At 42.9% G+C, this 15,035-nt stretch overlaps 1 protein-coding gene across 7 annotated transcripts in view; it reads left to right on the top strand.

The window, feature by feature from the left end:
- The window catches only part of RABGAP1L (RAB GTPase activating protein 1 like), a 278,077-nt gene that overhangs the window by 262,063 nt on the left and 979 nt on the right, over positions 1-15,035 (top strand). For 6 of the 7 annotated variants that reach the window (XM_018555548.1, XM_018555550.1, XM_018555552.1 and 3 more), the window contains 5 exons: positions 8,838-8,948; positions 11,675-11,779; positions 12,906-12,989; positions 13,629-13,700; positions 13,816-14,004. In XM_018555548.1, the coding sequence (XP_018411050.1) occupies positions 8,838-8,948; positions 11,675-11,779; positions 12,906-12,989; positions 13,629-13,700; positions 13,816-14,004 (561 nt within the window). Of the gene's footprint in view, positions 1-639; positions 799-8,837; positions 8,949-11,674; positions 11,780-12,905; positions 12,990-13,628; positions 13,701-13,815; positions 14,005-15,035 lie in introns of those variants that run through there. The other variant, XM_018555549.1, reaches the window with a different exon arrangement.

Genomic DNA, 15,035 nt, shown 5'->3' with positions numbered 1-15,035 from the left:
ATTCCAGAGTGAGGATATATGGCAAAGAGATCTTGGTGTTAGTGTATTCAAGACGTAGAAGAAATCCGGGTCTGACTATATTATGGCCTGGAGTGCCATCTGCTTCAACACAGATTGTGTTCTTTTGTATGATTCCTTGTTTTGCAGTGAGGGGTTCTATGGTATATTTTCCTTCTAATTACTCCACAATGTGGCCTTTCTACAGACAGGCAAGGCTTCATTGTTAATGGTACACTCAGCATGACTGTGATTAGCTGTTCAACCGGCCATGTCAAGCAGACCTCTGAGCATTTTATTTCATTTAGCTAAACAGATTTAAATGATATGCTCAAATCATCCCTTTAATTAATTTGGTTTGAGGATAATTAAGAGGAATGTTAGGATCAAAGCATTTAAAGTACAGCGATTTAACATAAAGCCTATTTTGTTTTACAAGTTTGCTGATAACAAGCAGCAGGTTCAGTAACATTTCTTGAATATTGGTTTTAAGTGCTAGTAAGCTGAAGACATTGGGGCAGGCATATTGTACATAGCCTAATATATGCTGCAATTACGGCAATATTGGCTGAGCCTACAAAATGGCTGCCTCTGATGTCTGAAGATGACAGTTAAAAAGTTAAAATATCCCTTTTCTTTCAGTTTTTCCTTGTAAACGTGAACTTCCCTCTCTACGCTATGGGCCTGGGCTGACTGATCATTCCCACACTGTGTTCTGTACTTTCATGGGCTCCTTCAGACAAGCGCCGAAGGAGAACATGTGGTGAACTGTGACTGATTGAGCCATCTTGGACTCCTTGAAATGCCTTAGTGTTCTGTTAAAATGTTGTAAATATAAATAAAGTTTTTATATCAGCACGTTCTATTTTGTTCCTTCCAATATTTATGTGATTCTTAGATACCTGGGAAACAATTGTAATGGCCAACTTGTGAGATGCTTTATATCTGGTGGCCCGTTTATTAGGTACACCTCTCTACCATTGGGTCAGGCCCCTTTTGCCTTCAGAAGGTACATTTTTTTGCAGCATAGATTTGGTAAGGTGCCTGAGATTTTGCTTACAGTCCATGCTGGCTAAATTTGAATACCCAAATCCCGCAGTTTTGTCGGCCATAAATTCAGGCTGTGGATCTCCTGTTGCATCTCTCAGATTCTGACTTTGCTATCTGCATGTAGAGATTCATCAGACTAGAGTTCCAGTCTTTATACGTCCCATTGTTGGGATCCTATGCCCTCTGTAGGTTTCCCTGTTCTTAGCTGCGAAGAGTACGGTCCTCTGTCATTGTACTAAACCTCTTGAACCTGTTGTGAATTCCAAGCTTCATGGTATACCACTGTTACTTATTTTATATGAGCAGATGTATGGTTCCTGTGAGCTTCAGAAAGTATTGCCAGTTTCCTCTGACCTCTCACAATTACAAGGCATTGTTTAAAGGAAATTGCTGCTCACAGTTTTTGTTTTTTGCACCATTATCTATGTAAACTCTGAAGAGCTCAGAGCAAATCCCAGGGGGACCAGCAGCTTCAAATATGCTTCAACAACCATTAACTTACTCCATGATAAGACTTGAATAACCCTTTAAAAAGTTTGGCTAAAAAATGACTACATTGTTTGACTGTGTCTGCACTTTCTGTATGGATCTGCAGCCACGTGGCTTGCTGTTTGGATATTTGCGTTAATGAACGGGTGTACCTAATAAAGTGGCCACATTGTGTATATACAGTCCATCTGGTTTAAAGTTGACACGCAGAGGTTGGCCTATGTGCATATCTTGACATTTGTAGCTTGCAATGTGATTCACCTCCATTTGCGTATCCATATTGTCTTCATATTATGGATTCTGTAGACGAGGAAAATAAGCTACTTGGGGGAGATTTTAAAATCTGATCTCCAGGCTTATTACCACCCACTCCCGCAGTTAATCCACCATTTAGAATAAAAAAAAACTTAAATGGCCCAAATAGTTAACCTGAATTTGTATTCCTGTGACACACCGTATCCCAAGTCTTCTGCTTTCTGACCTGTGAGGTTTGGGGGTCCTTCAGGCGACCATGTTGCTGCCTAATGTGAGCACTTGCCATTGGCTGTCTATCGGCAGGGTCCTCACAGGTCAGCAGCGGTGTGATGACATCACAATAATCGATGCCAACAAGAATGATGGCCAGCTGGCACAGACTGCAGCAGTGGTACACAGGTCTTTTCTTTTTCTGGAAGAGATGCCGTGGAAGGTTGCATGTCGGTGGAAGGACCTTGTTTAAAAATGCCCGGGCAAACCAGACACCATCTGTGCTTTACTGATATTTTAATGTAATTGAGTTGTTGAAAAAAACGTCAGGAACACAAACCTGACAGAGGCTCTAATTCTTTCTCCCTCTTCTATAGTGTTCTCCCCAGTTATGATACAGATATGCATAAAAACAGAGGTTCTAATCCTTCTCCCTGTATCCAAAACTGTAGTCTTGGCTGGAGTTGGGCTTATTTTTCTCAAGATGGAGAAAATGAAATGGAATAAATGATCAGTTGCTGGTAAGGACAAAAACAGTTCTTCCTTCAAACATTTGGCAAAATTGGGACTGATGTCTAAAATCTGCAAAAGTGGAGCCATTTTCCAGGACTGTTAATCACCCCCAGAGTCCTGAAACCATAATCTGGTAGCTGCCATCATGAAAGGGTAAACGACTGGCAGCCTGTAGCTGTTATCTCCGAGTAATTGTTAGAATAGGTGACATCACTCAGCGCCTCGCCTCACATAAACCTAGCACAGCGCCACATAAAATGCTTTATTATCCCTTTTATAGCTTTTATTTAACAGTAAATAGCATTAGAAGCATTACCTGAGTGTGCTGAAATACAGGAAGTATCCAGGAATTGTAATATGTACACACAACTGACCGCATTACTCAATGGCATGGTTCATGTATATCCTCAGCCAGCAGTGCTCAGTCTATGACTGTCAGCAATTTCACAACTATCAAATACCCGACAGTTCTCTCTAATCTACGAGAGCCTCCATCTTGGAGCATATACACAGCAAAGGATGAATAGGGTGCAAGTTTGCCAGGAGGTTACCCAACCTCCATAAAGGCATAGGGACACATAAGGAGTCCCCACACATCACTTGCTATATTCAATCTATTATTTCATATAACCCACATTCATATAACCCACATATGGACCACATTCCAGCATGTTTGTGATAAGAGAAAATTCCATTCCCATTTCATTGGGGGTTTTTTAGGCAACATCACCACTTTTTTGCAGCACAATCGCACACATTGTGGAACTGTGATGGGGCTCCATAGCTAATTCATTAAGTGGCCATCTGGCTCTATCACAAAGGCAATTGCTTTAGTTCTATTGAATGTTAATTGTTTTCACAGAAGTTTCTGATAAGTTACCAAACTAGGCCGCCTGCGTACCTTGCTCTGGGCCCCAAAGCGATCACATGGTATGCTATGGCAATAGTTTGACTTTTACATTAGGAAAAATATGAACTAATTTGGCATTTTAGTAATATCAGAACATCAGACCTGAAAGTAGGGCAGTTGTGGACAAAGGTGGGCCACAAGGATTTGGGTTGGTAAGAACTGTCACTTCAAACAGGAGACAGTTGGGAGCTCAGCCTTCAGTGTCTGACCATGTTTAATGCCGTTCCACTCCTAACACTCCAAGACAGCGCATGTGAACTAAACTTTTTATGTATGGAGTGTATCAAAGCCTGAGGAACAGTGCTAAGCCCCAAATGGCTTAGGAAAGCAGGCAACTATCACACCTGATAGGAGATCGGGGAGATGTGAGATATGAGATTATGACAGGGCTGTACATGTTCCAACCTGGAGCCATGCAGTTGTCTGGCAAGGTTTGCTGAGACCTGCCGTAGAGTTGGAGGTTTCTGTATGGGCAAGCCTGATAAAGGCAGCAGAGGCTTCTATGTTATCTTCCCAGACAGCTTTGTATTCAGCCTTCTGCCATGAGGAAGTAGCAGAGAAACAATCGGTCACCTCCTCCCTGCTTCCAGCCCTGCACACCTCGCTCTTCTGTACTCATTCTACATTTGGTGTCCTATTAGGCAGTGACCGCCCTGTGATTCTACCCTGGAGGTAAGTCCTCGCTGCTTCTGCTCATGTCATATGCCTGTAGTAAGTAAGATGTCTCAGCTTCGCTATGGAGGAGAAGCGTATTGATGGATCATCCCGTGCCCTGAGTCTCCAGCTTGCTCTGCTTATGATGGCTTGTTTTGCAATGTGATGCATAATGCTTTCAGCTTATTAGCTGGAGTTATTAGACCCTTTTAAGTCCTCCAGAAGGTCTGATAAAGACTGTAGGAAAGTCGGTTTCTCATTGCAGTCAGATTCCAGCAGTTGTCTATGACATCTTTGTTGCTACAGGCTTAAAGCACAGTTCGCTTTCCTCCAGTGTCCACAGGTTTGCTTTGCTTTTCATTAGGACTCATTTTTAGTATTCATTGCAGCACATCAATGCAAACTCTGCCATAAGCACTGTGAATACTGTTGGTTTACCCGTAGCAGTACTTGTTCTATATCTTCTTATAAGCTACTGTGACTTTGTGATGTGATAACTCCTTCAGTTGTGTTTTGTGAGCCGTAGCAATGAATAACTCAAACTGCTTGTAAATCTCTGTATACATAGCTGCAGGTAACCCAGACGTTGGATACATTCCAGTCTGCTCTATTCATTGCTGGTGGGCTGAGTGGGATATAGATAAGTGCAGTTCAAATTCTTTGTACCTGTTGCCTAATTCATAGCGTTGTGGATTAAGTTTACATTTGTGATATGGCCATGAATAAGTGAGTCAGATACTAATGAATAATAAGAGGCACTGAGTGCTTTGTTCCCCGTGCCTCGTCTTAGCAGTGCTTGGTGGGCTGGTAGCCTGATTACTAGGTCGGTATTCTATTACGAATTGATGTTTCCAGGTGACACGGGAGTTCTATGGAAATTCATCCGGTCAAACCAGTATGTAAGGTATGCTGTAGCACATAGGAGGAGTGTGAGGCGAGGCTGATTTCATATTACATGGGTGTCTCTGTGACCTTTTCATAAACAATTTCCAAATGCCTTCCACAGATCTGACATATCTGCTCTGAGAGCTCCTATGGGTCTGGGTGGTATTGCACAAGGACGGTAGTATAGTAGTAACAATACACTACAGCTCTGAGGTTAAAGAGTACCTTTTACTTACAACAAGACAATTTTTGTTCATGGCCCAGTATTGGGTTTATCACTCCATAGACATTAAGTGGGATATAGGACTTGTGGACTCGATATTTTTATGATTCCCCATAAACAGGAACGCTTGGATTGCCTGAGAATGGATTTTATGTCTCTAAAATAGTAGGATTGGATGGCCATCCCCAACACCAATCTATACCAGGGAAGGATAAGAGCCCAATATTTCTCAGAGTACCAGAGACAAGATGCTCGATATGTAGAGATGTGTTATGATGCTCATAGACATTTGTGGGCAGTCAGACATTCCCACACTGCCACAGACCCCGCCATCAATTGGCCTGTCCGTGCATATGTATATTAGTCATGGCTGCGTGTTCATGTTCTAGTGCAGAGGGAAGGAAATGAGAGGTGCTGGTAGGCCCACACAGCCTCTTATCTTGGGAGGAACAAAAGGGATTGGGGCAGGTGACTAACCTGCATGAGCAACCCCCAAACAGCAGTGACTTAAGATCACCTATATAGAGATCGTCTTGCTCCTATGGGCACATTGTAGTCAATTAAATCAGATCTCCAGGATGTTCAAAAGTTAACCCTTGCAATTTTGGTCTAGGAAATGGAATAAAGAAGAAACTGACCTGATCCTTGATCCTGAAGTGGTGACCGCTCATCCTCTCTCCCCCCTCAGCTCCGGCTGTGAAATGTCCCTTGGTGTCCTCACGTCTAATGCAAGTTGAATGGACCTTGCAAAGACCTGATGAAGTCAGCAGGGTTTGGGGTTTGAAGCTCGGGGGAGAAGAGGCTGAAGGGACAGGTCTAGCAGCTGGAGTGGGATTGGGGCGGCAGATCAAGGATCAGATATGTATATTTTCTAGCCCAAAACGAGCAGTTAACCCATGTAGTGCAGGGGTAGCCACACTGCAAGGGTTAACTTTTGAAAAACTCTGTTGATATTAGATCCATTGTATATACTTTAAAGGTATAACTTTACATTCTATTGTACACGGCATGGACTTGTTCCCACGTGGTTCCTGTATAAATACAATGAATGCATGAATATGGGTTAGGCTGGGTTCACACTCTGCTGGGGGGCAACGCATTAATGTGCACTGAATTAGGCAGCTCATTGGTAAAAAAAAACAAATAGGCTGGCAAAGCACCTCAACATCCTCGAAAAGGAACATGCACCTTTCTGGCAGCACATTGCAATACATGTACATTGGCAAGAAGCATTGGAATATCATTCAGAATAGATGGCACAAATGTAGGCAACATGCACTACAGAAACACGTTGCATGTGCAAGGTGTGAACCGACCCCTACAGCAAGCTGCATGATTAGACTTTCTTTAAGTGAGGGACACATTTCACTTTTCCCAGCAATTTAGATACCTGGATAACAGGAATGTGAAAGTGGAGGAAAGAAAAAGTTAGTGTTGTCCAAGACCACTTCAGATTTCAGTTTCAAGGTCTTTATTTTCCAAGTGGAATTTACTAAATATAAAGAAGCATCTGACCTGCTGGTGACACGTACAACTTCAACTTTTCACCCATTGAAATACCCAACCTTCTTTTATGTTCTCAGAGTAATAAATACTCATTACCTATTCTGTCCGTGGAACACTTGTGACTATTTATAAGCTCTCCAGCTCTTGGGGCGTGGCACTATCATTATATACGTAATGCAGAATGGCGTTATGTAAATACCCCACAAAGACAAATGATGCATTCAATACAGCTATGCAAGGAGAACAGCGCTAAATGCAAAGTGCAGTGCTTGCCGCAACCAATCAGAATCCATGTTGTACTAATGTGGCGTAAAGTGAATTTGTATTAGCCGCAGTGGCTATTGCTCCCTGCTTTGTTCATTGACTAGATCTGGTTGGTATCATTTCTCCATGGCTGCTCTGCTATGAAGCATGAGCCTGTAAAATGCAGCAGAGTCTTGTACAGGAAGACAATGTTGTTTATTTCTGGTAAATTCTGAGAAGCACCTCATATCGCAATAGCTACAGCAATTCAGTTTCCTGCACAGCAGCAAGTCAGGAAATAGCTGAGCCGTCGCATCACGTAGAAATTCAGAGCCACTCGCTGCTGATCAGCAAGGAAATACACAACTGAATATAATGTCCATCCAGTTAGCCAAGTAAAGTCGCCTTCACTAGACACATAAAAACAGTAAGTATGGGTCGGCCTGATGTGTGGGCGGTGAGGGACATATACAATGCATTGGCTCGATTGTTCATTTACAATCATTCCTAGTCCTACTATGGAACCTGCAGCAATCTTGTTGGAATAATTGAACACACGAGTCTCATAACTGGATTTATGTGATAAAAGCTGCTGTTTGTCTCCGGCATTCATGTGATTTTATGTCTCTGCTAAACAAAGTGCCCTGGGCTAGTTGCTCCATGATGCTTGTGAAATTCCTCTCCGCTTGCTGCTTCCTTCTGCAGTGTGTTCACAATGCTTCGCTGCTGCCAAGACTAGTTACATGAGTGTGTTGAGCTTTGCTATTGTTGGATGTAACCTGCGTCAGGATCTTCCAGCTGCTGGTAAACTACTTCTAAGTCCCACGATGGCCGTCGGAGCATTGTGGGATAGCTCCCAGGGATTTGTGAACACTCCAGACATTCCTATAACCAGTCCGTCTTCTTCAGAACTGATTGTCATCCATAGTAACCAAGCTCATTCTTTCCTCCATTTTCCAAATTTGTCAGGAGAACCCAAGTAAGAGCCCAGATGTTAGGGGCCCAATAGGTGCTTTTCAGATCCTTTGAACAAAGCTGTGCCGCACCAGTTACTTTTAGCTGGAAAGCGCCTGATTTTATAAATTGGATGAACAAAGACAAATCTAAAAGAACAAACACAACTGTTCAACCCTTCATAGGTAGCCCTCTTATTTATATACAGGTGAAACTGTGTTGCAGATTTTTGCAGAACATTAGTCAGGAGCCCAAGGGCATGTGTTGACGGGCTTTTGTCCACGTTGGATGGGTTTTGCATTCCCACACAAGTCTATAGGAAGGAGATCATATGCAGATCTAATGACCTGTGAATGATGTCGGAAGTATCTCAAACTGATGTCATTGACACAATCCCAAAGCCTGTTGGCACAGGACCCTTATCTGTTATTTGTTCAATTTGTTTTATAAATCTCATTGACAATGTTCCTAAAAGGATCCTTTTTACAAGTATGAAATATATTCCAAGACCAGTTTGTTTGAAAAGCTAGTTTGCCAGCCCCGTTATAGGAGTTGTAGTTACAGGCAGGATTGGATGGCGATCTGGATATTTATTGGTGCCACAGTAGCTGACACCCCATGGGGGATAAAAGCTATTGACAAGAGTATCATCTTTCCCCCCATAGAGCTTATTGTCTCACAATGTTGACAGCGGTAGGTAGTGTTTACTGTACATGATCCTGCATGCTTGTACAATACGACTGTACATGTTTATGTGCCGGTATTAAAACTAAAGTCTCCTTTGAAAGATTGTTTGTTAAACACAACTGCCATCTGGTTACCTTTCCGGACTGGTCTAGGAATTTCTGGCTGTGTATTGTGGTTAGATGTTATGTTTTATTTTCTTTGTGGTTCGTATTGTCTCTGAATGTTAATAACTTAACCCGTCTTTCTGCTCTTCCCTCTCAGCGAGAAAACCGACGGCTGCAGGAGACCAGCATGAGGCTGGAGCAGGAGAATGATGACCTGGCACATGAACTGGTCACCAGTAAGATTGCTCTGCGCAATGATCTGGACCAGGTAAGTTCAGAACAATCCATGAGAAATGTTCCAAACACAGTATTTCTTCCACCGCCTGTCAGCAAAAGTGACAAATTACAATTATTCCCGATGTGACCGTGTACAGATTTCTGCTCTCATCACAGTACATTGGTGGAAGAGCGGAGGCTTTTATAGCCATGAAGAGCACTTAACTTGCTGTCTGAATTGGGTGGCACATCATGTGTGTACTCAGTCTGAGTATATAGACATACAGTATAGAGCCTCTGATATGATAGAAGTTAGTAAGGCAAAGTTCCTTGTACAGTGAAAGTTTACATTATAGGATCAGTTTTCTTCCCATGAACCTATATGGCTTTAATGGGTCAGCAGAGAGTATAATAGAGGATCCGTCATGCATTTTATATCTCTTGGAGGCCCCAGGGATGAGATCTTCCATAGTTTCTGGTCATCACTTGTCCACCTTGAAGGAGCATTGGTTGCAGCAGGCGCCCTTGATTCTAAGAACGGTCTCTCTACCAGAAATCTGCGAGACCTTTCTAAAAATATAACTCTCCAACATCTACCTTTATCTACCAACAGCTGAAATCTTACACGTTGCCATAAATGCCGATACTTAACAGTGCAATATTTTCCCTGTGAGTGGATGCTGTCTATTTTTTGCTATTTTTGCCCACTTTAGGCTTTAAAGATGCTTCCCCCACCTCTGTAGGATCGCAGAGCAGCTTAAAGCCATATAGCTGTCCTCACAATTAGGTTGCCCATAGATGGCTCAAAAAAAGCCAATATTCCAGATTCAGACAGCTCTTTTGTGGTACTAGAATGGAGTAGAGTTTCTCAGACATTTGGGAGGCTCATGATATCACAAGGAGATTTTCCAGGTAGGTGCCAATCCTTCCCCATTATACGAAGGTGCTAGTGCATCTGCCTCTCTGTATATTAGGAACTTTTGTTTGTCACAAGTTCATTTCTACTAAACCACTGGAGCTTTTCACATGTACTTACAAATGTTACCTATAGCTCCCAGCTTATGTTTTAGGTTTATTTTGACAGCTAAAAGAATACGGCAGCTGCCATTGCGGCCCTACCTCAGCCAATGACCTGAAACAAGCAAACATATAGAAGTCCTGACTTTGTTGCATACTAGTTCTTGGCCATTGATTCTTAAAGTATTGAAGACAGACAGCTAGCATCTTCAGATGGAAGTCAGCAATAGCGGCCTTCATGTTTTCTTTTAAAGGGAAACATATTCACCATCCTCAGGGTCACATAGCGAACTAGTTCTGTTGCCGCACATATCTGTCAGTGAAACGTAACCAGTGCTTGGTCTTGAGCTAGTTTGCTGCCCTGGAGTCCGATCATCATTACTTTCAGCAGAGGCTTCTAGCCCTCTAGGCCCCATGCACAAAGGCTAAAGTTCTCTAGGAAGTCTAAACAACTTTTATACTTCTCAGATCACCGGTGTTTAGATGTTTCTGGGTTTATCTGTAAAACCAAGCTAAGGGTCCTGGGATGCAGGAAATTCTTGTTTGCATAAATGTAGCTAGGCTGAATGTACCTAGATGCTGCTAACCATCTATGTGTGCATTCAGCCATATAAAAGCATTATATGCTTCCAGGTGAGTTTAGAAATGAGCTCCAAACACACCTAGAAGCATCTATTTTCATTTGCAAGTGCATGGGGCCTTATCAGCCAGGTAAGGCATCATACAGAAAACCATGAAGGCAATCTATTACTGGCATACATCTGGCTCTAAGGCCTGGTTCACACCTGTACGTTTTGTAGCGCGTTCAACGCTCTACGAATGCTCTACAAAACGCTCAAACATGAAAATCCCATTGTTTTCTATGGGTATGGTTCACACCTTGCCCGTCTGAACGCGCTACAAAACGGCCTACGCCTGAAAAGGTACATGAGCTTCTTTGCAACGTTTTCGTTGCGTGTTTCCACGGTCGCGGTAAAAACGCGTGTCACGAAACGCGCAACAAACGCGCATATTCGTTACGCCTAGGTGTGAACAGAGCCTAAGATTGTTTCAACTGGCTATTTTTCTTTGGTCCACGTGGTATAGTTATGCTGATAATTGTGGCAGTTGGTATGTTGAATCACTTAGTATTTCTTCAGAGGTGACATCTTTGTACCTGCATGCCTTGCCTCACCCACAGGTGTTCCTGCCGGATTTTTCATTTATTTTACATTGTGAAAAACATCACTGGAGGAGTGGACTGTAGGAGGGAGGTCACAGCCAGGAACTCCAGTCGAAAGATCTCACCTTTGTAGTCTCATGAAGCCAAAGGCTGGCCTAATTCTTCCATATGTGAAATCATATTTTCTGCTGGTTGAACAGCCCACACGCAGTAAACTTTCACACCTCCCTCTCCAAAACCGTTAACAAATGGCTGATGATATAGCATGAGAGAGGGAGGATTGTGTAGTGATAGAGCCACCATATTCCTGTCAAAGGAAAAAAAATGTTCCAGCGAACATCTTGTGAGGGAACACTTATATTACTTCTCTTAACTGGTACCACCCCTTCATCACCTCCCATTGACAAAAAAAAAGCAAGCTGACATATGGATACTATGACCTATAGATCATGCAAAAGGTAACAGAGATTTGCAAGTATGCATGCACAATTCTTAACTTCCACATTTAGAGTGTTTGCATACGATGAAGATACAGCTGTGACACAGTAGTCATGGATCACAAATAGTAATCTGCATGATAAATGTCATTTTTCTGGCAGGCGGAAGACAAGGCGGAGATATTAAATAAGGAACTGCTCCTGACTAAACAGAGACTGATAGAGACTGAGGAGGAGAAGCGTAAACAGGAAGAGGAGACAGCACAGGTAAGGAGCAATGTTTTATATGATTATATGTCATATAGATCCATTGTACAGTTTTCTCTGAAGGTTTTCTGGAGATAAAGCAGACTTGTGGGCTATATGCCTTCCCATTAGACAATGGGGAGTCCTGATCAAGCTATACCAGGGCTCCAATAGGTATAATGATGGTCTAAGGATAGTTGAATGTAGGGATGCACCAATACCGTTTTTTTGGTATCGAGTACCGATATTTAATAATTTTGTTGGTACTCCTCGATACCAAATACAGATACCGTAAGTCCCATTAAGGAAGCCAGGCGGTGTGTAATGACTCGCCACATGGCTTCTTAAATAGCCGGGAAGCCAGACGGCATGTAAAGACTCGCCACCCGGGTTCCTGATTAGCAGGGAAGCCGTCTCCAGGCTTCCTCATCACTAGGTGACAGAAAGCATGAAGCCGACTTTCTGGCCAATCAGGAAGCTGGGCGCCGTGTAATGGCTCGCTGCCCGGCTTCCTGATACCGGAAGCTCAAGTATCGGAGCATTTGGACAAGTACTCGCCCAAATACTCTGCATCAGCACTAATACCGATATATTATTGGAACACTGAATTAATCATGCTGTAGTTAAGGTACCCACCTCCAAATTAGGAGGAAGGGGCCACGGTGAGTCACGGTTCCTGGCCTACAGAGCTTTGTGATTCCTCTCAACAGCCCCATGCTGAGTTTAACCCAAGGAAGCCCAGAATGGGCATACAAGGACAAGGAATGGGCATATAGTTTTACATTTTGCGGCTTAGTCTATATATAATCTGGCAGAGGGGTACTGACAGGACCATGGTTACCATAAGGTATAGCTTGTGCCAACATCTTAGATTCTGATTAGTGTCGGGAGGCAGATGCTGTTGACTTTCTTAGCTCTACTACTAGTATATTGTTTCATTTTTCTAGTGGTTTCTTCCTAGCTGGCCAGTGTCAGTATTGCACCTCATTGTCCAGCAACCTCGGGCCCCCAGCCACCAAAGAGATGTTTTTACACCTTCGCTTAGTTTGTTCTGTTCTGACATCTCTTCTGAAGGGTATAAAAAGTTCAGTTTCTACTCTGTAAAATGTTTGATGTGGTTTATTAAAAGAACATTTTCTCCTCACAGCTAAAGGAAGTCTTCAGGAAACAACTAGAAAAGGCAGAGCAGGAAATTAAGAAGACCACGGCTATCATAGCAGAGTACAAACAGGTAAATTGATACTTGGTATATTTGCATCTCTCATTTATTAGATGAGCAGAATGGCAAAGTCCACAGACGTTTCTGTAAATATGAGTGTCGGAATTGCTTTCTGTTTGATTCTAGTATTCATAAGCAGAAGTTCCTCTCTCCATGTTTGTTCTGAATCGGTCACGTAAAGCCAAGGGTTCAGCAGAATGTTAACATTTGTACATTGAGAAAACCTCAATGGTCTCCATATTTCTCTCAGGAAAGGTTCCCTTTAAAGGGCAGCTCTTGAGGTGGTTGAGGGTATAAACTACATTCACCTCCAGGACCCCGGTCTACCAATCTGTCCAATCTAATCAACTTTCAGGACTTTCAACCTGTGCATGAGCCTCTGCTGTTACCAATCATATTTATTAGACTAAAGAGTTGTCATAACAAAGTGCTCCCTCTGATTAATGAATACCAGGCTGTGTAATGGGAAGCACTCGTGGCTGTTTCTCTAGAAAGCCCTAGACTCTCCAGGCTGAGCCGCAGACCACCATTCATGGAAGCCAGTCAAACAAACTCTTTAGCAATCTGCTTGTTTTAACCTACCTTGGTGTTAGCCGTTAACATACATGCTACATGGTTTCTCATTAACATCTCAAACGATCTCACTTTTAGATATGTTCCCAGCTGAGCACACGATTAGAGAAACAACAGACGGCAAGCCGGGAGGAAATGGAGATCCTCAAGGTGAGATATGCACACAAACCTAGATGCTCAATGCATGCTGTCACAGCAAATGGCTTTCAGTGTGTTCAACCAATTCGAAGTTGTATTTTCATTTGATTTTCTATAATGTTTTAAGGCCAAGCTGATGGCGTGCAGTCACTGCAGCGAAATCTTCAGCAAGGAGGAGTCGGCGCAGAGCTCCAGAGGAGACAAATCAGGTGACGGAGGAGATGAGAAGGACTCTCTAATGAAACACTTACGGGAGATGGAGCTGGAACTGGCACAGACTAAACTGCAGCTGGTGGAGGCCAAGTGCAAAATTCAGGTAAATAGGAAGAAATATCTTTGTATTTTACTGTTCGAGAATTGTCCTTGTACTGGAGAACCACATACAGTATATGTAAGCAGGTAATAGACATTCTGCTGCAATACAATGGGGGGGAATTTATCAAACTGGAGGAGTAGACAGACTCTGGAGCAGTTGCCCATGGTTACCAATCAGCTTCACTCTGAGAAGCTTTGCAAATGAAAATATAAGCTGATTGGTTGCCATGGGCAACTGCATCAGATTTGATAAATTCCCTCCCATGTGTTTTGTTAGTATACTTTACTGGCACCTTTTAAAGAGGATCTGTCATGACACAAAAGAAAAACTGGAGCAGGGTCTAGTTCCTCCTTTTATGGCTAGTCACCAGGCACTTCTGACTTCCTATTAGCCAGTGAGGCAGCCCATCATAGTGATAGGATAAGTGTTGTGGCAGGGCTTAGGAGCAAGCTTTGACATTGCCCAAAAGGTTTGGAGCTTGGCCTGTCAGAAAAGCCATAACAAGATTTTAGAAGATACCTGCAAATACTTTTAGATGTCTGCACCTTATACTTGCAGCATTCTTCCCCTCTAACAGTCTCTGTAGAATGGCCTATCTTCCCAAAAGTCATATTTCAGGTATAGGTGGAGTCTGGTCTGATAAATTTAGCCCTTTAGTATCAAAACCTCCTGGACACAAATTGTATTGCTCTGCTTTAATTTAATGTCATGAAAGGCAAGGGACTACAAGGCCTGCCCATAGTTTGCCGAATACCTCTTCTATGTAGTCAGGGGGTGCACACTTCATGCAAGTCCTGAGTTTCTGTGCCAACGTGGTCCTCTGGCCACTGGATAATAGGATTGCATTACATTGGAGGAGGGGTCAGAGTAAAGTCAAGGACTCCAGGGAGGTGTGCTTGCCCTAAGCAGATATAACAAATAGGAACATTGGGGAGGGACAGGTTCCCTTTTGAGCTTTGCTCACTTCAATGCCTTACTGAATTAGGCTCGAAAGCGCAAACCCCATGGCAATCTGATTTCACTTTATCCCA

The sequence above is a fragment of the Nanorana parkeri genome, unplaced genomic scaffold (assembly GCF_000935625.1).
Source record: "Nanorana parkeri isolate BGI_ZX_2015 unplaced genomic scaffold, ASM93562v1 scaffold201, whole genome shotgun sequence".
NCBI lineage: Eukaryota > Metazoa > Chordata > Amphibia > Anura > Dicroglossidae > Nanorana > Nanorana parkeri.
Note: the sequence above shows the minus strand (reverse complement) of the source record. Positions and strands in the feature narration are given on the sequence as shown.